Here is a 25,681-nt window from a genome sequence, read left to right on the forward strand (position 1 = left end):
CTTCAACTATCAGAGAAAAAGGTGAACACAATATTTTCAGACAAAATTTTTTGTAAAGCATGGACATGGAATTTGTAACATAAAAGTGGAATTGCAGTTTGAATAAATTCATATATTTTTCAGTAAATGCTTTAAGGATATTTTACCAGACCAATATTTTCTTTAACCTGTGATATTTTTTAAAATAACTCTTTCACTGAAAGACAGAGCTGCAGATAAGAGAAGACAAACTTGTACACAAAACATTTAAGTCAGCAGAAACTACAAGTTAAAAAAGGATTATGGAATGGAATAAAATATTTTGTCATTATTCAAACATTTTAATATTTATTCATTTAATTTAACTAAAATGTCTGTCTGTTTGTCTGTCCTTCAATTTTCTTGACAACCGTTTACCTAATTGTTTTCACAATTAGCGAGTCTATTGCTGAGGGCCCAAGAAAGTGCAAGCTCTTGAGATCTACAGGCCGTATTTATTGGTGAGGCATTATCTGCTCTGTCAAGTGTATTAAGAGGGGACCTCTTTTAACTGATACACCACCAAGCATGCTGGGTACAAGTTTGCTCTCTCTCAACTCAAACCTTTCAAGCATCAGTGATGTAACTTTTGGAATGAATGCTTTTGTTTCCTGAAATAAGCGGCCATTGACCTCATGAAGGCCCTTTTGCACTTACATAATGTGTATACTCGAGCATTATTAGGGGACACAACTATACAATGACAGGTGTATCCCATTGTTTAGGATCTCAGGAAGTGCAGTGTCATGTGTGGAGTTGCTTGGATTAGCGGCTCTCGAGAAAGCTGCAAGCAGCAATCGGCCCGTTCTGAACAGGCAGGTTTTGAAGAGAATTAGAAGATTAGTTTAGAATAATGCCAAACCAAGATCAATGACACATCTGATGTTTCCTACATGACTTAATTCAGTCTATAAGGAACAAAACTATCAGGACTGGGAGATGCGATCATTGACAAATTTGCCATTGACTTGCCTCATGATCATTTTACAGTGCATCACCTATAAGGCTGTTTGGCTGATCCTGGTGACATCGTTTTCCTGTGATGGGTTGCCCAAAAAACTGTTGAGTGCATATTTACCCTTTAAATAAGGAGTCTCCTCTTTTTTAAAAGACTTGTGTTAATTTAAATGTGCCAGTAACACCAGCTGCAGCCTTAGATTCAAGCAGCAGCATCACTTAACGGGTTTCCATGATTGTACACAGACTCTATAAATAAATTATTATTATTAGGACTTTTGTGAGAGTGTCTAAGAATCCGTCAGCCCACGTCCATCAGACTGTCTGTGTATTTGGTGTACTGTAGGACTGAGTGAACAGAGTCTGCAGGAACAGTGGTGATGTGCAGCTGCCATCTATTGGTCAAACCTAATACTGTAAATGTAAATAAATGATCTGCTGCAGAATTTTTTTGACTTCACTGACAGTGAAATGTTCTGAATATTAAACATTTGACAGATACTTAGATTACTCCTACCAGGGTGGCAGCTTTCAAAAAATGTGTGTGTGTGTGTGTGTGTGTGTGTGTGTGTGTGTGTGTGTGTGTGTGTGTGTGTGTGTGTGTCTTCAGCCAACAGTATATTCTATTTCCACAGAATGCGAGACAAGAACGAAAGACAAATCATACATGCTGGCTGGGTCATAATTATAGTGACACAATACTGAAATACATGATAATACAGGGGTTTGTAAAAATCAGTCCAGAGCCAATCCCTATCCATCAATGAGCAGTGAGTGGAGTACTGACAGTCTGTACAACCAGTAAAAGTACAATCAGTTCTATAAAAAATACTCAAGTGAAAGTTAAAATTACCGTTTTAAAAACAAATAAAAAATGACCTGGATAATAAGTTATTCAAATTTCAGGTTACTTTCCATTTTAATTGAATAAAATGAAATAAATAAACACATAAATAAATTTAAAGGTCAACAGACCTAGCTACAAGATATCTTTATATTATTAGTATAACATCAAATATTAGCTTTAAACATGAAAAATTCGTTAAGTTTTACCTACAGTATGTAAAACATTTTCCAATGTGCTTGCAGAGGTTAGAAGATGAGTTTTAAAAAGTGGAGATGTGTTGTTTTTTATTTATTTATTTTTTCTTTTGAGGCACAGCAATCACGTCATCATGCAGCTGTTGTCTTTCTACATTTTTTGTTTAAAAAGTGTGTCCGGATGTGGTCAGGGAACGTCGCTGAAGTTGCTTCTTGTTCTGGGTTTTGCTCTGGCATGATCTCCACGTCACTGTCAAGACAGGTGGTGCTCCTTTTATTTGCAGGCAGCTGGCAACTTGGCATCTGCAGTAGAGGTTCTCCTCACATGCTCTCCTCCCTACACTCAGTGCTTGCATTTCGAGCAGACTCATTATAGCTAAAGTATAAATGACAAATGTAGCAAGGTGGAAAGAAGATTACTGGGACTCAAATATTGTTCAAGTAAGGAATAGAAATAGTTAAAGGAAAGGAACATGAAAAGTACTTGTTCCTTAAAGAATTGCTTCTCTACTCATGTGCATTACTTGTAACACCTTGCTAGTTGCCCCTGTGAGAAGGTATACTGTTAATTTAGTTCTTACTTTCCATTCTAGGCTGATTGGTGGCTATTCAAAGACTGTCTGCATCTATTTTTATCCACAGGGACAGAATGATTTCAAGACAAACTCACACAAACACAGGCCTGATACTATGTGACTAAGGACTGTCTGACACATTCATCTTTATGTAATATCTGTAATGTATGCTCAAAGAGCTGCTATGTTATTACTTCTTTTGTTTGATGAATGCAACAACTGCCTGCTTATGCAAAGAACAGGAGATGATGAAATGGCATTGTATTTTTTCACTGGCCTTTTAGCTGTTATTCTGTCCATAGAATAAAACACTTTCAACTTGCTAGATGCTTAACCTTTTGTAACCTACCACTCGTTTGCATCAGCTCTTTGCTGCTTATTGCCAGGCAGGTAGGATGCACTGGGCATGCCTCAGCTTGTCTGCTCTGTGGTTGTGAGGGCTGTATGAAAGCAGCTAGACTGAACCCTACAGTCAGTGGTGCTGCTGCATTTTTTCCATACTGTTCAGCACTAATGACTGTGACTTTGAAGAGCTATGCAGGTACTAACAAGTTGTCTATAAGTATAAATCTGGTTCTGTTAAACTTAAATACCATTATAACAAATAACATAAATAATATTAGTCTGCACTCCTATTTTAGTTTCTTTACACCATCAGGTTTAGGATTCATTTCAAGATACTTGTTCTCACTAATAGAGCCCTCAACAGTCAGGCACCTGAATACATCAGTGATCTCCTCCATCAATATATCGCCAGTAGGTCTCTTAGGTCTTCAGGCAGGACCTACTAGCTGTCCCCTGCTCCAGACTCAAAACAAAGGTGATCGTGCCTTTGAAGTCGTCGCTTCAACGCTATGGAACTCCCCTCCATTAGGTTTACAATTTGCAGTCTTCTTAAAAAAATTTAAATAAACAAAATGCCATTTGTCCCTTCCTAGATTGTCTAGTGCTTGTTCCCTGTTGTATTTCTTTTTGGGTCCTTGCTCTGTGTTTTCTTTGACTTTCTTGTTGCTTTGTTTTAATTGTTATATTGCCTTTGTTTTTATTGATTGCATGTTTTATTGTTTGATTATTTCATTGTACTTTGTGAAGCAATTTTATTTCTGTGAAAGGTGCCATATCAAATAAATGTATATATTCATTATTATCATTATTATCTAATCATGTCCTTCAGATTTCTACCACCACCCCAATAATTGATAAATATATGGCTTTCATTTAAAATAAAAAAAAATCAACCGCATTTAATTTATTCAGAAGCAATGTCCACAGGTCTCCCAAAAAGACATACACTGAAAATCATTAATGTAAATAAAGCTGCTTTTAAGAGATTTTATTAAGGTTAATCATTCTAGCAGACTTTATTATTATTATTACACTATTATTACTTTAAATTCCTTTGCACCTCATCAGTCATGACCTAGTATCACATCTAGTCTAACCACACTGATTGATAAGCTCTTAATGATAATATCTGCAGTTGTTACAGGGGTCATTTGTTCTGCAATGTGTTGCAAAATTTGTCAATGGTTGACTAGACTCACAAGTCAGTCTTTAGAGATCTCTGATTGTCTGGTGGCGAGACTAATGGTTGACAGACCAAAAACGGTGCCTTTTTCTGCTGTGTTTAACAGTCAAAGCATTTTGCTGAAAAATGGAGAAGAAAAAGACCCCTGTCAACAATGCAGCAACACCAAGAAAACATCATAGACATAACATAGATATTATCAGTGAACATGGTTAGACTACATGTGATGTTAGGTATTGCTTGGTGAGGTGCAAAGAACATTAACATAATATTAATGTAATTATAATTACATTATCCGATTGCCAGTGAATGTGGTTAGTTGAATGTGGGTCTTTGGTCCCAGGCTCTCTCCAAAAATGCTCATACAATATTCATTCATTCATTCATTCATTTTCTAACCGCTTCATCCTCTTGAGGGTCGCGGGGGGGCTGGAGCCTATCCCAGCTGACATCGGGCGAGAGGCAGGGTACACCCTGGACAGGTCGCCAGACTATTGCAGGGCTGACACATAGAGACAGACAACCATTCACACTCACATTCACATCTATGGACAATTTAGAGTTATCAATTAACCTAGTCCCCATTCTGCATGTCTTTGGACTGTGGGAGGAAGCCGGAGTGCCCGGAGAGGACCCACGCTGACACGGGGAGAACATGCAAACTCCGCACAGAAGGGCTCCCACACCCGGGATCGAACCGGCAACCCTCTTGCTGTGAGGCGACAGTGCTAACCACCACACCACCGTGCTGCCCCTCATACAAAATTTAATAAAAGAAAATCACACAAGTAAAAATGAGAATCTAAGACACAACACGAAATAGTGCAGAAATTAAAATGCATGAATGAAATAATATTTAGTTTAGAATAGTTAATGTAAATATATATAGACTAGGAAGTTATGAAGTTATAATCATAGGTCTGCATTTCTAAAATCTCTTAAAAGGTAGCTTTAATTACAATAATATTTTTCAGCAAAGTGAGTTCTGCAGTTGATAATTAAAGTAATAATAAATAGCACATTCCCATTTTAATAAAAAAAACATAAATGCCATATGTTCTTGCTCTTTTGACAGTCAGAATCATGTTTGAGTTTTTTCTTTTTGTTTAACATATCTCAAACTACATTTTATCATGTATAAGGAACGTTTGTATCACCACTATACTTCTTGGTAATGATACAGAAACTATTAATCAGACAATCAGTAACTTATCAATCTGTCAATCAGTAACTATAAGTCAAGGAACATGCTGGTTTTTGATTTGATTTGATTTGAAAACCTTTCATGTTCCCGAAGGGCAATTTGGTTTGCAACAGAAGTAACAACACACATATCTCACATGTCAACAACACAATAAATCTTACATAATAATATAAATAATACAATAAATACAGTAAATACAGTCATCACAGTTTAACAAGTGTAACATTCCCAACAAGCTTGCCTACAGCTTGTTTAAAAACCTAATGGCAGATGGAACAAATGATTTGAGATACCTGTTTGATTTGGCCCAACAGGGGAAAGTGTACCTTCTCTTAGACAGGAGAAGCTGAAACTCTGCATGAAGAGGATGGAGAGGGTTCGCCAAAATGGCCTTTGCCCTCTGAGTGGCTCTAGCTTGATACAGGCATTCAAGATCATTCAAGCTAATGTCAGTTGTTTTTTGGCAAAGTTTGACCACATTCCTCAACTTGTTCTTATTTGAAATGCTGAGGTTACCAAACCAGCAGATCAAAGCAAAAGTTAAAATGGACTCAATAAAAGATGAATAAACCATTTTAAAGGTAGGGTCTGGAGGATTTTCCAGTTGCTGTTTGTAAACACACATTCAAACTTGGCCCCTCCTATCAGGCTCAACTCTCCCGAAGGCTTCACAGAGGATGTTCAGGCAAGGCTTGTGCTGGTGCACGCTCGGACACGCTCGGGCAGGGCACCTGCACTCTCTCATTGGCTGGGGAAATCTCTGCCCAGAAGCGGTCCGAGCTCACAAAAACATCAAAATACAGTTAAAGGGCAGGAGCTCTGCAAACATAGTCACCACCACACATGAGTAGAAGCCCATAGGTGATGATTAAGCAGGATTTTATTTGTATATGTCTATATTTTGTTTTGTTTGAAAATCCTCCAGATCCTACCTTTAAGAAGCTTTTTGTTTAGTTTGAAGGACTTTGCTGATTTGATACCAGTTTAAAGATTACACAAACTTTGAAGAATCACTCATCCAGACGCATGTCAAATCCTCAAAAATCTAATATGAAGAACTTGTTCATCCACGTACAAAGAATGGGGCCCATGTTTATGGAGCAGCTAGAAAAAAACAGACATATCCCTTAAAGAGAACACTTTAAAAAAGACAAATTACCAAGACGACTTGACTTTTCCTTTAGTTTTAATGTACTTTTTACTCTTGAGCCAAAGCAAGCACGCAACAAGTAATACAATTAAGATATTGAAGGAATGCATATTAACCCAGTATTAATTCAATAATCATGACTTAAAAGTTGAGACACCAGAATTGTAAAAGTTTACTTAATGACTCAATAAAATATGACAGTCCCGGAAAAAGTCATAATTGAAGAATAAAAATGTGTATGATTAAAACCCACTGACAGTATAACTGAATAAGTGTGTAAATAAGTGACTAAATCATTTGAACCTGATAACACATAATAATGTGGAGTTTTGCAGATTGAGACTGTTGGGAAATACTTTTACCCAATCCATTCAGTAATCCAGTGATCGCAGCAGATTGTTTTAAATGACATCAGGTGTTTTTTTTACTCCTTTTGTTGAGCATATTGTCAGATATGATTTGAGACACATCCACACTAATACGCTTTCATTTTAAGACAGTGCCGTAAAATATAAACAACATCCGTAAACACAAGCATTTTAGCACCATTTTAGAAATAATCTCCGTCAGAGTTGAGAACACACAACCATTCACGTTAACCAGGCATGTACATGTCGATGTAAACAGGAAGCAGATTGTCTACTCTCTGGTTGGTTAGTTACAGATAATACTACAGAGATGACAAAAAGTAAGACCAGAGATTCCTTTGCTTGGACCAACGACAAAGTGAACTGTTACTGAAAGTAACACAGGAGTATAAGGCGGTCAAGAAACCAGATTGGGAGTCATCGTAAAGCAAATACGGCGACATACTAGAGCGGTACTATCCCTAGAGGAAAGGAATACCAACAAAAGGAGGATTAAATCACAACACACTATTATGTTTTGGTTTCACATGTCATAACTGATAAAACGCTTTCTGGAAGTGAGTGTGAGTGTCCACATCATCATTTTCAAAAGTCTTAATTTCCGCCTGTCCAGACTAATACACAACCCTGGAGTTCTTAAATCTAAATCGGGGTCAGCAGTGTTCAAAGGTCTTGGGGCCTCCCTAGTGTAGTGGTTTGAGCACTCGTCTTCCAGGTCCAGGGTTCGAATCCTGCTGGGGTTGATGTCAGCAAAGGCATGCGGCCGCAAGAGGTTCCCACTACCAAAACAAATGGGAGCAGGTTCCTTAAGGAGGCTGCACAATAAGAGAGTAACTGATTGAATCTGAACCGAGTCCTCAACGCAGGCGCTTCCCAAGCCCATTGTAGACGGGAGGTTCCAGATGTAAAAGCAGATTCACTGTTCAAAGGTCTCAATTCTGAGGGTTGCAAACGCCGGAGTAGTGTGAATGCAATTGTTTTGGTTTTAGAACAAAAACATATCAGTGTGGATGTTAGCGTAGTTTGTTCCCTCAGACATACACAAATAGGTAAGAACCTGTGTTTTATGAACCAAAACACAGTAATGAGTGTTAAGTTTAAGTTAAGTTTAAATTTATTTACTTTATTAATCCCCCTGAGGGGAAATTCAATGTTTTCACTCTTGCTTGTCAATTACACACAGGTCCAAAAGACACACACATGCACAAAGTGGAGAGATGTCAGAGTGAGGGGACTGCCCTTGGTGAGGCACCCCGAGCGGTTGGGGGGGTTTGGTGCCTTGCTCAAGGGCACCTCGGCAGTGCCCAGGAGGTGAACTGGCACCTCTCCAGCCACCAGTTCACGCTCCATATTTTGGTCCGGACGGGGACTTGAACAGGCGACCCTCCGGTTCCCAACCCAAGTCCCTATGGACTGAGCTACTGCCGCCGTTACAGAGATATTAAGCATTCACTGGAGATTTAGGCAATACCTCCCTATGAAAACTGTTAATACTTGAAGTAAATGCCTAAAAACATTTGTACATTTGTTCCACAGTAATTACATATTAGTGGTTTGACACTAAGTAGTAGAGACAAACATTTTAAACTGCACACAAGATCAATGCAGTAATTAGCACAAAAACATGTTTTCTGTTCAATATAGCATTATGTAGAGATATTATGCGAGCTAGCGAGAAGCCAGCAAATTTGCATAAGTGTTGCGTCATTGTTTTAATGATGTTCAGGGTAAAAAAAACCCAACTTAATATGTCACATACTGGACCATAAAGTTGCAGTAAGATCCAAAAAATTGTTGCGAGTTTAACACATAATAGCAAAAATGTGTTCTCTGCAGAGGGTGTACTGTTGTAGATGCTGCATTTCCATTCGGGACGGATCAGGTAACAACATATTTATCCAACCAACTTTAAAGAGGTTCTTTGTTATGTATTTATTTTTAAATCAATAAAATGTGCTTAGTCATATACCAAATATTAAAACCAAAAACAGCTAAAAATTTTGGCCCAGTTAGCACCAGCTTCCTACTTGCCTTGATTTTATTTCTACAGCTCTTTCCCTCTCTGTCTTTGCTCTGACCGATGGTCAATCCAGGCTCCATGGCAGAGAGGAGCTCTCCTTCCCCAGCTCTTTGCGAATGACCGATGTAAATCTGGCCAGTTGCTCTGAGCTGAAATGGTTTTTCCAGTCTCCTGCAATGCCTAATACAAAAACATACACACCAAGATGGTCACATAAACACAACAAATCTCTCATGAAAGAAAATGAACTGTTGGGTAGATAAAGTAAAGTCAAACATTTTTATGGAGACTGAAATCCACTAACATGAGTCTAAGTCCTAGTAATGCAACTTGAACACTGGTGTTGGACTAAACTGACCTGATCAGCTTTCATTCAGGTTGACATTTCAGTCCAGTCAGACAGGTAAATGCCACTGACAAAAACAGAGGAAGTGATGACAAACACACCCAGCCTCACCTTTCCTGAGGAACGGAGATTTGTCTGAGTCCATGTACACCTTAGGGACCAGGCTGAAGTTGGACATGGTGTTGGTCTTCATGGTCTTGAAGGAGCAATGTTCTGCTATCTTCTGAATGGTTTCATCACTCAGATTACGGCCCAGGAAATCAGACATGCGCTTGAGAGCTGCAGGCAGGTCCTAAAAGAGGGGCACAGCATACTTTAAATGATTACTATCATAGCATGATAGATAGATAGATTTTTTTTAATGCATAAAATATAAGTGAGCTATTGTAGTGAGATGGCTGAGGGAGACATGTCTAGTTACTGATTATACCTTCTTATTCAATAGAACTGCACTGAATACAAAGCAATACAGGTGGGAAATGCATTAAGAAATAACTGCATCTGTGGTACTCATCTGACTTTATCTGCAGTGATACCTTAAAGGTTCAGTGTGTAAGATTTAGGATGATTTAGTGGCACAATGTGCCAGAAATTTACTGTACTTCAAAATAAAGTGTGTTTTTTTTTACAAACGTGACATGTTTTTGAGTCACTTGCGGACCATTCAGAATGGACCCACGACCCACCAATTGGGAACCACTGCCCTAAATCCTACACACTGGATCTTAAACAGACCAGGACAAGACACAAACTTTTTTACACAAAGAAAGAACTAACATATTGTATTACATTTTCCTAATTTAAAACAAGGCACTAGTAATTTGCCATAATCAGCGTTTCACAAAGTTGATTAAGTTTCCCTTAACTCCACAACTCACAAAAATGCGTGATTTGTCAGGGAGTCTGCAGACTTCTTGATAAATCTGACATGTCTACTGTCAATGAAGTGGTGTCTTTTTTGATCAGTGTAGTGTAATTATGAAAGAGCACAAGCGGGCTGACGGATGTGATGTGTAGCACAACTACATCGGCATCCAGTGTGACATATAGCACAAGCATCAGGCAGCGCTTTCTAAACAATAACCACAGCATAACATGACTATAGCAATCATTTCCATGTCACATGTCAGCAAAACATCACACCCATCCTGTACTGCCTGCTCACACTTTTTCAACAGAATTCAGTTGCTCTACTGGCTCTACAACCTCCAGTGCCAGCTCAAAGGTGAAACAACTCTGTTTCCATTCCTTGTTTGTTGTTGTTTTGCCTTTAATACAAATTTGCGAAGCAGAATAACTGCGCAACATTCTGGCCTTGAGCAGGCTATGTAAAAGGGGCTATAGAGACAGCACATTAAGAGCCTGTGAGAGTTCAGGGTAGTGTCTTACCTGAACCATTTCTTCATACGTGATGTACATTATTCTGTCTCCCAGGTCTGTGTCTTTCCAGCCCTTCACATGGTCTGTCCATTTTCCAAACAGCACTGAAGACAACATGGACAACAGACCACAGTATAAATGCACACAACCACGGCTCAACAGGGGTGACTTTGTCTTTCTTCTGCTATCAAAATCCAAAATCTGTTCATGTGGTAATACACCAAAATGCTGAACCACTCTACTGCTGAAATTCATACATGTTTCAGAGTAAAGTATTTATGTGGTATGAGACCTCTGACCTTTGCCCTCTAGGAATTTCTCTATGAATTCATCAAAGGTTCCTGGATCCTCAAGGAATTCAGCCATCTGATGGAAGTAGAATGAAGACACCAGGATGTCCTTAGGGTTCCTCATGACATAGATTACCTGTGGCAAAGATACGTGAGACTTATTCAATAACATGTCAAGTGAAGTGTGTACTAATAATTATAGAAAGAGACTATGACAAAGATGATGTTAGTTACAGATCAGGGGCCAAATGCATAAAACTATGTAGATTCATGACTAAAACTATGTGTATGCACACTCAGATTTGTAAAGCCATGCGTACGTCTGATCCTGTTTTATAAATCTCAATCACTGTGGCACTTGGCACACGTCCACAAGCCTCATTTTCCTCACCCACAATTCACCATAAATGGATGTAGAAATGCCCTCAAACATCTGTTTGCATATCAATACTTGTGCCACAGCCATTCATTAGACCTGTCAATGAGAGATGCAGTAAAGAAAGTGCAATTTCACCGACTGTGTCTCATCGGCAAGATTGTTCAACGGTACCAGAGCAGCTGTCATCATGCACGGCTGTGGCAACTTGTAGCAGCACCACTAATTCATCACGTTTCCAAAAACCATTGCGGTAAAATCTCAATCATCATTATTTTCAAACATCAGAAAGATGATCAATGATTCATTCATATCGCTCATGTACCATGAGATATCTGTGTTTTCTCCTCTACAATATTTTGATTTCTCAAGGATGCTGATGTCATACTTTTACCTTTGCTTTGGAGGTGTGGAAGGAGGCGGGCATGAGGTGGTAAGGAAAATGTGTGACCATTGCCCGTGGAGATGGCAACTGGTCCACCACCTCTGCCAGTCTTTTCTCCTCCAGCCAGGGGACCCTGTCCCAGTTGGGAATGGTTTGGATCGGTGTCAGATCGCCTCCATTCAGCAACAGTGGGAGGATCTCCTGCATCCAGATTGTACCTGCAGAGAAGAATAGAGCAGCAGATGATATATAAGAATACTGCTGCAAGTTCTGCTTTAAGGAAAATGCACCAACAGCAAGATGAAGCAACATCATATGGTCTGAATCAAGGGTTTTCAAAGTCTGACACTGTGGGTCCCCCCTCAGAGAAAATTAAAACAACTTCGTCCTCAAACACCTCCCACTTGAGCCCTGTTTTTAGTCTGTATCTGTATACATTTTAATGAAAGTATAAAAGTATGCCAAATTAGCAATTCCTGTTTGCACTGTATGGATATACACACATTTATTACTGGATTACTTTGATACTGAAGAAAACATAAAAATGAAATGATTCTCAAGCAAGTTCTGGCATTATAAATTGCAGCCTTGCTCTATGACTTCTAAACAGATTTACGGATTTTCATTTGCAATTGACATTGAAAATAATAACATCCTTCAAAAGCCTCTGTTCCCATGACCCTGGCTGGGAATGAGGTATGGAAAGTAAATCAATGAATGAGCAAAAGAGCACATTCCATTTCAAACGCACATCACGCTCACACACACTATGTGCTAGTGTTATCCTAATGAGGTTATACCCCTTGGAAACAGTTCTCAGTCTGCAACTTGTTTTTCTGTGAGAACTGATTGTAATGTGTGGAGGGCTCTACTCTGTGCAAACACACAATCTGAACCACGGAGGAAATGAATCAAAATCAACACAACAGTAGAGAAAAAAAAGACATTCTTTAAAGATATCCTGAAATCATTCGTAACTAATGTCAGAGTAGCTCACCAATGACTTTTAACATGCAAACAAGACTACTCATGGTTTGAGAGAATCGCATGGTAGAGCTTAATTTAATTTAGTAGTGAAGTGACTACTTTCATTCACTTGTACTAGTGTTCCCACATGCTGGCTGGAGAGTAACTGAATGAAGAGTTTGGTTGACTGTGTGTAACCATTTGTGTTGTGCTGAGGCAGCAGACACAATGTGCAGTATCTGTGCCATATTTTTTTTTTGCTAAAGTATTAACTATAATTAATTTACCAGTTCACACATTGTTCCCATTACCTGAGGGGTGAACCACAAAGTGAGATTAGTGGCTTTAAAAAGCACCTTTCATTGCTCCTTTAAGTAGCGCCATACTATATAGAAAATATTCAATATATGAGTGATACAGATTGTCATCTGAGGGAATACGTTAGAAATGCACGTTATCTCTGGCTGAGGCTTAAGGGTTTGTTGAGCCAGCTCAGTCAAAGAGAGCCTGGCTCTGTTGAACTTGCTTTGTGGCACAGCTCTCTGCTCTCTAGAACATGTGTGTACTTTATATCAACCATAACATGTAATGGTAAAATTAGGGGGGTGGCATGCTGCCCCCATATTCGAAGAAAAAAAGAAGAAAAAGCAGCAAAAGTGCGCTCTTTGATGTGACCTATGACAGATAAAACATGATGCAGTGCTCTCAGCAGTAGGAAGGGCTGAATGATAAAACACACTCAAACTGACACTGTGATGTAATAGAATGCCATTTTTAAATCTCCAAAGTTGCAATAAAAACAAAAACAAAACAGAATTACCAAGTTATAATCAGTTATTCTCAAGTTGCACATACAGTTTATTAGTGTAAAGTGTTTTTGCAGAACATTATGATGTCACAGTGAAGTTGACCTTTGACCCTTTGGATATAAAATGTAATCACCTCATCATTATATCCTTTGAGACATCTGTGTGATGTTGTGTCAGAATTACATAGAAATTATTGAGTTATGGCCAGAAACATGTTTTGTGAGGTCACAGTGACCTTTGACCAATCACCAAATTCTAATTTGGTCATTCTTGAGTCCAAGTGGATGTTTGTACCAAATTTGATAAAAACGCCAGCCACAGCTATCACTGGTGCAAAGACATAAAAAACACACCGGGTCTTAAACAACACATCCTGTGCACTTCGCTACGCTCCACCTGACAAATGTGACTGAGAGTATATATCCAATCCAATCCAACTTTACTTATAAAGAGCTTTAAAACAACCACTGAGGTCCCAGAGTGCTGTGCAGAGAAAATAAGAAGCAAATATTGTGTATAAAATACACAATAGGTTGAAATGCACAGTTTGCATAATTAGAAAATAAAAAATGTAAAAAAAAAAAAAAACACATAAAAAACCAACATCCTACACAGTGTTAAAAGCCAGGGAAAACAGGTGGGTTTTAAGAAGATGAAGAAAAAACTTGTAAAACGCCACATGCAAGAAGGTTTAATGCTCACATCACTACTTTGTGAAAATGGCAAAGGCCAGGTTTGAGTGCAATCCATGTTTGCATATTACATTTTTTGCTGTTGTGAGCAAGTGTTGGGTCGAGCAAGAGAGAAAGCGTTATGGTCGATGAGTTGACAGCAGACCAGTGTCTGTGATCTGAGTGAAGAGCCCGTGTGCTTCCAGACCGTCGCTTAGAAGCAGAAACAGGAACAGTTAACGGCTTGTTTACTGTGAGGTAAGCAATACAGCCATAGTCCATGTGCAACCATTCCTTGTTCACTCATCTCAAACGCAATGGCTTTATTGAATGGGTTTATGGTTAGATGCTTGAAATAAGGTTTATGGTTAACACAAGCTCAAGAGACTTTTTTGTTTTGTTTTAAGATTGCCCTTTACTGTTGATTTTTTATATTTCATGTTTTCATCGTATATGTATGTTTTTATGGAACTTATGTGTGCTGTCTTGGCCAGGACTCCCTGGAAAAAGAGATCTTGTATCTCAATGGGACATTTCCTGGATAAATAAAGGCTAAATAAAAATAAAATATGACATCAACAATATGTCAGTAAATACCCCACTGGTGAATTTTTAAGCTTTTATGTGTCTTTAAAAAGGTGGTTCCTAACAAGTGGCTAAATGATACTACAGAACATTATCATGCCAAATGCAGCTTTACAGCCTTGCTGTGGTGTCTTGAAGGCATGTGACCATGGTGTAGTTCTTTTTTTAGCCTAATGTTAGCTTCAAAAGTCATTAAGTGGTGTTCATTTGTTAAGATTATCTTGCTGAATAAAACCTGCATGTATCATAAAGTTTGGTTACCACTGAGCTTATTTTCTGCAATAATCCAAAATCCAAAGGAAAACTCCCACTGGCTCTTTGTCAAGGGGAATCAGGATGACACTAACTTCCATGTCAGCCAACAAAAAAATGCCATACATGTAATACTCTATTCAATCGCTCAATAAATGTTATTCATATCAGTTCATCTCATTTTATCCTAACACGCAGGTCTGGCCTACACAGCAGAGCAGAGAATACGTTGATTATATCCAGTGCTGTGCTGGTTATATTATGGAAACAATTTACTACTTTTGTGTAGTGAATAATACAGAAGGTAAGCATTAAAAAAATCATAATGAATTGCATTAGTCTTAAAAAAAATTGCAATTATATTATTTTCCCATGTCATTCAGCCCTATACCTGCATGGTGCGTTCCAGTGAAGAAATGAAGATGAAGTGCCCTTTTGGGGGGCCTTAAAATTGAGAAAAGGTTATTCAGTGCCATATATGCTGCCCTAAGTGTGAGAAAACTTTCTATGCACTGGTGCACCACTGTATGTAGCTTATGCCCTTTCTCATTTTTCTTCCCTGCCCCTCAGACAGCCTGAGTCTGCCACTGCATATGTATTCTGAATTTGTGAAAAACAGACTATTATTCAATTTGTGCCCTCATTTGCTGTAAATACACTGTACCTGTCTTGGGGTACACCACAGCAAATACATCAGTGTCCTCCATGGAGAATGAGTCTCAGAGGGCATAAGAAAGCCACATTAACACATGTAATTGTCGGTGGACATGACTGTTCCCAGATCAAGGTCTTTAAGCAGATTCAGCAGGGTTGAACTTGTGGCAATATATTTAGAAAAAAGCTGACGGAGGAATATCAAAGCTGACATCAACACTCCACTATTTCAGGAGAGAGGATACCACCAAGAAGCAAAGTTTCAACTGAACAGGACTACTATTTTATTTAATCCAAGACACTCAGTCATCTTCTGTTCACCAGAGGCAACATGACAGCTGCACAAGGTGGTTATATCAGAAATGGGCTTGCCACCTGCACACCTTCATTTACACAATACTGCCATCCTTCCTCCAGGAACGGACTGATTTGTGCCCTACTCGGTCAAAGGAGAGAGGACATGATCATTTATCTTGTGAAAATTAAGCACACAGTGCAGTGTTTCTACTTGGCAGTGTGGACTCAGGCTTCTTTGGTTCATGCTGGTGAAGGATTTAACAAGTAGAACATCAATCAGTATATGTTTCCACTGATAGAAAGTTCATCAGCAGCTTTGCTTGATTTCTCTGTCTGATATTAACTTGGCCAAAGACTTGATATGTTGCCAATGATAGGAAGAATTACTTCACACATACTAAAAATCTTGTGTTTGACCTCCAGTGGTTCAAGTTCTTGCCTTGCTGCAGTGACATACAGGTGTACTCCAGCACACATTGCTGTTTGGTGTGTAACAGGTGGAACAAAGCACCCTGCTGACCACAGTGTCACTGGTGCAAATAACATGTAGTGATGATGTTAAAGCAACTCTTCCCCACCAAAGAGGGCAGTAAAACACTGTTTATTAGACAAATGTTAAGTTACTCTGTAAATAGCTTCTCTAATATGATGGAAACTAAATATCAGCGGGATTCAGTTTGTTGGTTGGACAAAACAAACTATTTTCAGAAAGAATATGAAGCTCTGGTAAATGGTGATAGGCATTTTACAAACTATTTTCTGACATTTTGTGAATGATTACTAGTTAAAAGTACTGGACAAAGGTGGGACAAACTCATTGTTTTTCAAAGTGTTGAGCCAAAAGCCATCTCACACCACCTTCATCTGATGCAAATCGCAATTGCTCTATCAGCCCTGTTTTAGCCTCTCTTCGCTGGTAACCAGTCAGTTTTGAATTGAGTGAAGATTATACTGATCACCTATAAAGCATTTCAGGATTTTGGCCCCAACTACACTGCTGACATGCTGCTACACTATAAGCCAGGTCACAGCCCCAGATCCTCAGGCAGGGCTCCGCTGGCTGTTCCTCAGTCCCGCCTCAAAACTAAAGGTGACAGGGCTTTTGTGGCCGCACAGCTCTGGTACTGCCAGAGGGCCTGAGGCTGCTGAATCAGTGACATCTTTTAAATCACTTTGTAAAACTTGTCTGTTCAAAAAAGCTTTTTATTAATATTATCATACTGTTTATATTAAACATGTCTTATTTGAATCTTATCTTGTTATTTGGGTATTGTATTATTTTTCTTTTGTATTATTCAAGTCTCAGTACAATCTTTGCTTATCTGTTTCATTGGTGATATGTGCTTCCTGCATTGCTTTAAAACCTGGTTCAACCATGTAAAGCACTTTGTACCTCTGTCTCGAAAAGCTTATTATGAATAAAGTTTATTGCTGTTATTATTACAGGGTATAAAGTATGAACTTTCACTCAGACAAAACCAAACCCATCCAGAGGAAATACCAGGCTCTTGCAGCTGTGCAGTGACCTATGGATGTAGCTCACAGGAGGTTTCTTTTTTTTCTCTTTTAAAACTAACACTGGACTTATACACCTCTTGGACTCATAGCTTGTTGGGCATGTCTAAAGCATGACGTGTAAAATCTTGCAGCATTCCGCACATTCCCAAGAGAGGGTCTAGTACAGAACACAACACTTATTTAAATCAAAGCTGGGACAACAAAAAAAATAGTTCGTCACATGACTGGACTATGTTTCTGTCATGACTCTGCACTGATACTATTTTATACAGTCTATGGGTGAGACGAGCAACTTCTATCTGACAGTTTATTGTTACAGAACACTGACCTTTTTTTTTTTTTTTTTTTTTTTAATGCTTTATTGAACATAGTGCAAATACAAGTATACACAACAATGTGTGTGTATGACAAATGTTAGTGTATACAACTTGGACAACAGACAGTTCAGTGTTATAAATACGCCAGGGGGGATAATATTAAAGGAAAAATTAGATAGAAATAAAAGGAATATCTAAGTAAATATTTTGTAAAGCTTGAAAAAATTACAGGTTTTAATTGCTTTCTTGTTCGTACAGTCAGAAATTGAAGAAATGTACTGTTTGATATATGCAGACAACTCTAAAAAATTTGGCTTCTTGTTTGAGAATTTAGACCTGTGAATATAAAATTTAGTTATAATAATAAGCAAATTAATTACATAAAATTTAGAGATAAGATTCTTGTCAAATTCAATATATCCAACCAGTACATTCTTCCAGCATAAAGTCAAGTGGTGATAGACATGGTCAATGATGTAACGTGACAGTTTTCTCCACAGCTGTTGAGAGTGCGGGCAAGACCAGAATAAATGAACAAGGGTTTCATTAGAAAATCCACAAAAGGCACAGCTCACATCAATGTCTTTTTTGAGTCTTTGCAGATAAAGATTAGTTGGGTAAAATCTGTGAAGCATTTTGAATGTTATTTCTTTGACTTTGTTTGTCAAGAAGAATTTATGAGGCAATAGCCAGACTTTTTCCCAACAAATGTCTCCAACAAAGGAGGACCAGTATGATATAGCAGAGGGTGTGCTAACAATATCCTGTTGAAAAAGTTGACGAATAAGTTTGTTTCTATTCTTAGTGTTCAAAGAAAAACAAGCTTCTCCAACAACTGTTTTAGTCACATCAGGTAGTGCAGGGCAAGTGTCGTTTGTTTTAAAGTCTTTAAACAGTGACATAACACCTGAAGGCACAGCATCAAATACAACAGAAAAATCCTTAGGTGTAACAGGTATTACAGAACACTGACCTGACTTCGGATATATGACGCCGATGACGTCATCGTCTTTCAACATGAATTCTTCCGCAAACTTGAAGCTCTCCACAGAGTGAGTCTCTTTGGGAGCAAGAAGTCCATTGTACAGCAGATACTTTCCCTCAGAAGACATTTTGCTTCATGTGGGATACAGTTCAGATGACAGGCTGAGATAAATCACGAGAAGAGGAAGATCTCTTCCTGCTGCGTTCTCGTATATGGGAAAAATCGCAACTTTGATAGACACGCATATTAGACCGAGCAAAATAGGCTACTGAAACTTCACGACTCCTAATCTTAAACACAAATTATTTAAATATGTACTGCATCTCTTTGATGAATATCCGATTAGTGAAGCGTTCATTTTGTTATACATGAGCAAAACCAACCGACTGCACAAAACCATCAAACAACACAAATATATAGCCCAACTTTCCACGAGCGCCCTGAAGGTAGCACCTTGCTCCCACATGCAAGGCAAGGCGAGGCAAGGCAAGGTAATTTTATTTATAGCACCATTCATACACAAGGCAATTCAATGTGCTTTACAAGAGAAATACATTAAAATAAAACATTAAAGGAACAATAGATCATTAAAAACAAAAGCTAAAAGCAAGACAATAAATAGTTAAAAACAGTGCAGAAAGTGCATTTAAAAAGCAAACATAAAGCAAAAGCAACAGCAGACAAATATAAAAACAATAGCTACAGATTATCCTAACAATAAGTTACATATCTAGTTCACCGGTAAGCTGCAGTAAATAGTAATGTTTTAAATCCTGATTTAAATGAGTTGACAGTTTCAGCCGACCTCAGATATTCTGGAAGTTTATGGCAAGCCATTTTAACATTTAATCGCTAGACTGGATATTCATTACTGATATCTGCAACATAATTTTGCCTAGTCAAAACTCTTATTCAAGATATCTGTAATTAGATTTTGACTAGTCAAAACTCTAATTACAATTACAATCTAATTCAGTTTTGACTAGTAAGATTCAAACTGAATTATGACAAGTCAAAATGACGTTGTAGATATCTGCAACTGAATTATGACTAGTCAAAATGACTAGTCTACAATACAAATGTTGTAGATATCTGTAACTGGAATTATAGATAGTCATAATGTAATTGTAGATATCTATAAAGACAAACCCCATACACATGAATGGCAAAAATAGTTTGAATCTTACTAGTCAAAACTGAATTACAGATATCTGTAACTGTAGTTTTTACTAGTCAGAATGATGTTATAGATATCTGTAATTCAGTTTTGACTAGTCAGAATGACATCATAGATATCAGTAATTCAGTTTTTACTAGTCAGAATGACGTATCTGTAATTTAGTTTTGACTAGTCAGAATGACATTATAGATATCTGTAATTTGGTTTTGACTAGTCAAAATGATGTTATAGATATCTGTAATTCAGTTTTGACTAGTCAGAAGTCTTAGATTAAAATTCATACTAGTCACAATGACATTACTACTAGTCAAAATGACGTTATAGATATCTATAATAGTAATTCCGGATAGTCAAACTTAGCGATTAAATGTTAAAACGGCTTGCCATAGGAAGTTTGTTCCACAGGCGGGGAGCATAGAAACTAAAGGCTGCTTCACCTTGTTTGGTTTTGATCCTGGGAACACTGAGTAAACCTGTTCCAGATGATCTGAGGGGTCTGGATGCTTCATAACGTACGTGCATGTTCGTTTTGCCTCAACAAGCCTCCGGGATTTAAAAAAGATAAAAGTGTTGGTGAACTTTCAAAACTAGTTGGACAGACAGCTGATCAGACCTGCCAACATACTATTTTAAGTCGTGGATGTTACTCACATTGATCCATCTTTAATCTTTATAAACTTTGTATGCTGCAAAAACAGTTTGTAAGATTGGAAAATTTTTCAAACTCTGAGGAGGCCTCTACTGTTCAGGACGAAGATTCTTTCAGTGTATGACACAAATATTCATTAGATGTATGTGTGTTTACCTAAAAACAAATGTTCTTATCATCATTGTTAAGCAGGTTCTTAAAATCTAATTCCCAAAGTCATTCACACAAAACTAGATGATCGACTTCACCTTACTTGTTACAAAATGAAACAAAGCCAGCACTCTCTCTTTTTTCCTTTTTTTCCCCCTTTTTGTTGTTTGTTTTTCTCCTTAAGTTGAGGGGAGGTCCATTTAAGCCAGAAGCTTTTTGACCTTCCCTTAATTTTTTTTTTTTTTTTTTTTTTTTTAACAATCTGGATTTTAAGTAGTTTTAAGAGTATGCAAGATTTAGATTTAATATTTAGATTTAACATTTAACATTTAGGTGCCACATTTAATATTTAGATTTAACTATTTAATATATTTCTAAGTTAACAAATATTGCTTTAAATGTGGTAAAAGGTGACGTTAAAAAATTCACAACACTTTTTTAAACATTGTTTGAAGTTAAATGTGGCAAAATGTTGATGTTATTTTCAGCGTGAGCCACTTTACAAACGGCACCCCATACTGCAAGATTTTACACATCATGTTTAAATGAATGGTTTAAATCTTATTTATTTGATCGTTTTCAATTTGTTGACGTTCGCAATGAACCATCCTTACGTACTAAAGTTTGTTTTGGAGTTCCGCAAAGTTCTGTGCTCGGACCAATCCTGTTTACTCTATATATGCTTCCTTTAGGTAACATCATTAGAAATCACTCTATAAATTTCCATTGTTATGCGGATGATACTCAGTTGTATTTATCAATGAAGCCAGAAAAAAGCAATCAATTAACTAAACTCCATAATTGCCTTAAAGACATAAAAACTTGGATGAGCACCAATTTCCTGATGTTAAATTCAGACAAAACTGAAGTTATTGTTCTTGGCCCCAAACAACTCAGAGACTCTTTATCTGATGACATAGTTTCTCTAGATGGCATTGCTCTGGCCCCTGCCACTACCGTAAGAAACCTCGGAGTAACATTTGATCAAGATTTGTCTTTTAATTCTCATTTAAAGCAAACCTCACGGACTGCATTTTTTCATCTGCGTAATATTGTGAAAATTAGGCCTATCCTGACCCGAAAAGATGCAGAAAAATTGGTTCACGCTTTTGTTACCTCAAGGCTGGATTATTGTAACTCTCTATTATCAGGTAGCTCTAGTAAGTCCTTAAAAACTCTCCAGCTAATTCAGAATGCAGTAGCACGTGTACTAACAGGAACTAAGAAACGCGATCATATCTCTCCTGTTTTAGCTTCTCTGCACTGGCTCCCTGCAAAATCCAGAATTGAATTTAAAATCCTACTGTTAACTTATAAAGCTCTAAATGGTCAAGCTCCATCATATCTTAGAGAGCTCATAGTGCCATATTATCCCACCAGAACACTGCGCTCTGAGAACGCAGGGTTACTCGTGGTCCCTAAAGTCTCCAAAAGTAGATCAGGAGCCAGAGCCTTTAGCTATCAGGCTCCTCTCCTGTGGAATCATCTTCCTGTTACGGTCCGGGAGGCAGACACCGTCTCCACATTTAAGACTAGACTTAAGACTTTCCTCTTTGATAAAGCTTATAGTTAGGGCTGGCTCAGGCTTGCCCTGTACCAGCCCCTAGTTAGGCTGACTTAGGCCTAGTCTGCCGGAGGACCCCTCTATAATACACCGGGCCCCTTCTCTCCTTCTCTCTCTCTCTCTCTCTCTTGTATTCTATTACTGCATCTAGCTAACCCAGCCATTCTGGATGTCACTAACTCGGCTTCTTCTCCGGAGCCTTTGTGCTCCACTGTCTCTCAGATTAACTCATATCGCAGCGGTGCCTGGACAGCGTGACGTGTGTGGTTGTGCTGCTGCCGTGGTCCCGCCAGATGCCTCCTGCTGCTGCTGCCATCATTAGTCATTAGTCATACTTCTTCTGTTATTATACACATATGATTATTGTCACACATGTATACTGCCAGGTATTAATACATACTTTCAACATATTGTACCACAGTAACCAGAACTATAACTATAATATTATTACTTCCATTAATGTTGTTGTAAGATACTGTCATTACCTGCATATCTCTCTCTCGCTCGCTCTCTCTCTCTCTCTCTCTCCCTGTGTCATATGGATTACTGTTAATTTATCATGTTGATCTGTTCTGTACGACATCTATTGCACGTCTGTCCGTCCTGGAAGAGGGATCCCTCCTCAGTTGCTCTTCCTGAGGTTTCTACCGTTTTTTTTCCCCCGTTAAAGGGGTTTTTTTGGGGAGTTTTTCCTTATCCGCTGTGAGGGTCTTAAGGACAGAGGGATGTCGTATGCTGTAAAGCCCTGTGAGGCAAATTGTGATTTGTGATATTGGGCTTTATAAATAAAATTGATTGATTGATTGATGTTAAGTTTTAGACATTTTGCCCAACAAGCTATGAGTCCAAGAGGAGTAGAAGTGTTAGTTTTAAAAGAGAGGAGAGGAGTCATTAGAAAGCTTCCTGTTCAAAAAGAAACCTCCTGTATCTTTTTTTTTTTTTTTCTGCTTGTCCCCTGGGGTGGGTGGTGGGGTGGGAGAAAAGTTTGTTCTTGTATCTATGTATATATAATGTTTCATTTTCGACTATGAAAACTAATAAATACCCCCTCAAATGCACAGCTGCAAGAGCCTGGTATTTCCTCTGGATGGGTTTGGTTTTGTCTTAGTGAAGGTTCATACTTTATACCCTGTAATAATAACAGCAATAAACTTTATTCATAATAAGCTTTTCGAGACAGAGTTACAAAGTGCCAATCAAATTGACAGCTGGGTGAGGATCGTCTTGGGAGTCGAATTCAACTGAATCATTCATCCACCATGGTCGATTCACCGGCATAGATGGGCTGCGTTATTTGGGAGCGGAGACTCCAATGTTTGGGTAAGATGATGACACAGATGATGAGTGATTCAGTTGAATTCCACCTCCCAAGACGATCCTCACCCAGCTGTCAATTCGATTGAGAATAACTAACTCCATACTCTAGGGCACCCAAACACAGCCACTGAAATTATCATTTCATAAAGCCTATACAGACTGTGATACTGAATCAGGGTGAATTTTCGTACAACATCTCATGCTGTTTAAAATGTGTATCTCTCAGGGACTGGTTTAACAGCTTAAAAGTGAAAGCCATTACACCTTACCTGACTTGGGGTAAGTCACAGCAAACACGTCGGTGTCTTCCACAGAGAAGTTTTGCGCGTACTCCAAGCTCTCCGCGCTGTGCGCCTCAGATGGCAGGAGAAACCCGCGGTACTCAATGTACTGGGGAGACGACATGATGATTGTGGCCGGCTCAAGATGTTTAAAGCTGCGCAAGGAACTGGATAACCTACGCGCTGCTCCTTCTTCTCTCCCTTGCTGCCTCTCTGAGGTAGTGTGGGAGTTTCTTCTGTTACATATGGTCACGTTTCTCTGAGCCTTCCTTTCTTTCTACATTTTTCTGAATTTAAACTCTGCTGCAAACAATCAGGGGCCAGATGCATAAACGATGTGTACGCACAAAAACTACTCCTATGCCTTTTCCACCACAATCTGGTATTTATAAAGGAAGACTGTGAGGTGATTCATTGGTCATGATTCCTCAGACCAGATGAATGTAGCCTACTATGAAGCCAGTTCAACTTGCCAAGGATATCTTTTACTATCTGGCCTTAACACTGTCAGTATGAAAAACCGGCATCATGAAGCTGGTTATAAATTATCAGTTCAGTCACGAGCATGTCCACGTGTTTCTATGATGAGATTAAATGATATGGGGGAAAGTTTGGTTTTGGGGACAGTAAAAGGTCATCAGTGTGAAATGTAAAACACTGCCTGAACTAACTACTCTGATTATGTCACATAAAACACTTTAAAGTGATGCCAGACTGTTTCTGATAGCAAAATGAAGGGTGGGAATGTAGTTCATGACTGGTGGGGTCCATCTGTTACATTAATAATAGTGGGAGTCAGTCAGTAATAAATCATAATCTTTTTTTCTAGTTCTCATCACACAGGTGTCTCATGTTATTTTTTTAAAATCAGTTGCAATGAAATTATTCTTCTGACCTATAACAATATATATGCCCACTCTCTTAATGTCACTCCAGACTTTTGTCCATGTTGGGATATTTCTTTTTCCAGTGATCTGATGGTCAGTGATGTTGACGGGTCGTGATGCGCTACTTTGAACGGGCCAACCTGTTCCAGAGCAGGTCAGCTGTCCAGCGTAAGTTACCACAGTGATTTATCCTGGTAATAAGAGAACCAGCTTCATAGTTCTTAAAACCCTGAAGTCACACCACTAACTCCAAATCTTGCTTCATAGCGCAAGCCTCAGGCATACACGCCTTTTAGCTGAAATAGCTGTGGGTGAAATAATAAAGGGGATATTGAATATCAATTGAGAGACAGATAATATTGTTTTTAAGTTGTTTGCGAGTTGCACTGATTGTGGAAACCAACTGCAAAGAGATGCAAAATAACTATAGAGAGGGGCAAAGCAGCCACAAAGAGATGCAAAATGACCAAAAAGACACAAAATTCTATCAAACAGACCCAAATGACTCCAAAGAGCTGCAAAACAACAAAATAAGAGGCAAAACCACCCAAAAGTCTGTGTGTCTTGCTCCTGTTGGCTGGACCCTTGTTTCATCATCTCATGTTCCGTTTCTGGCCCCAGCTGTTTTCTTGCTCAAGAGTTTGGTCCTCCACATGACCATGAGGGCCAGGTTTAAAGGATTGGTATGCACAATCATTTATTTTAAATGGGCGGGTGCTTTGGGATCTGCACTCTCAAAAGTCTCCTCTGTGTAACTCTGGGTATCTACGATTTGTTTGAGGAGGTGCTAAGAAACTTATCTTGACACAAAACGTTGCTGTGATTCCATGTTAATGCATTCCTGGAATGGAAATAATGGTGCTCCTAATGTTCAGCACGCCCATACTATTAATCCCATAAAGTGTGCATAAACACGCACGGGCCTGGGTTGGTACCACCCTGATCCTGAAGTCACACTTGT

At 38.5% G+C, this 25,681-nt stretch overlaps 1 protein-coding gene across 2 annotated transcripts; it reads right to left on the reverse strand.

Annotated features, from left to right (window-relative positions):
• Positions 1-7,771: 7,771 nt before the first annotated feature.
• Positions 7,772-24,209, reverse strand: sult2st3 (sulfotransferase family 2, cytosolic sulfotransferase 3). 2 transcript variants are annotated; one of them, XM_049583530.1, is made up of 6 exons: positions 23,822-24,209; positions 11,648-11,856; positions 10,887-11,013; positions 10,597-10,691; positions 9,319-9,499; positions 7,772-9,041 (listed from the first exon to the last, which is right to left on the reverse strand). In XM_049583530.1, exons 1-6 carry the CDS (start codon positions 23,955-23,957, stop codon positions 8,926-8,928), a joined length of 864 nt encoding a protein of 287 aa, XP_049439487.1. In that variant the 5' UTR covers positions 23,958-24,209; the 3' UTR covers positions 7,772-8,925. The 2 variants fall into 2 exon arrangements, with proteins under 2 accessions (XP_049439487.1, XP_049439486.1); XM_049583529.1 differs by lacking the exon at positions 23,822-24,209 and adding an exon at positions 18,681-18,835.
• Positions 24,210-25,681: the final 1,472 nt, after the last annotated feature.

The sequence above is a fragment of the Epinephelus fuscoguttatus genome, linkage group LG8, assembly GCF_011397635.1.
Source record: "Epinephelus fuscoguttatus linkage group LG8, E.fuscoguttatus.final_Chr_v1".
Lineage (NCBI taxonomy): Eukaryota > Metazoa > Chordata > Actinopteri > Perciformes > Serranidae > Epinephelus > Epinephelus fuscoguttatus.

Excerpts from the sequence above, each read along its gene's own strand:
- sult2st3 (XM_049583529.1), bottom strand. The coding sequence starts at position 18,819 with ATGTCTTCTGAGGGAAAGTATCTGCTGTACAATGGACTTCTTGCTCCC. Across the intron at positions 11,857-18,680 it reads CGTCATATATCCGAAGTCAG|GTACAATCTGGATGCAGGAG; the intron begins GTCAGTGTTCTG and ends TCTTCTCTGCAG. Across the intron at positions 10,692-10,886 it reads GAAATTCCTAGAGGGCAAAG|TGCTGTTTGGAAAATGGACA; the intron begins GTCAGAGGTCTC and ends TGTTGTCTTCAG.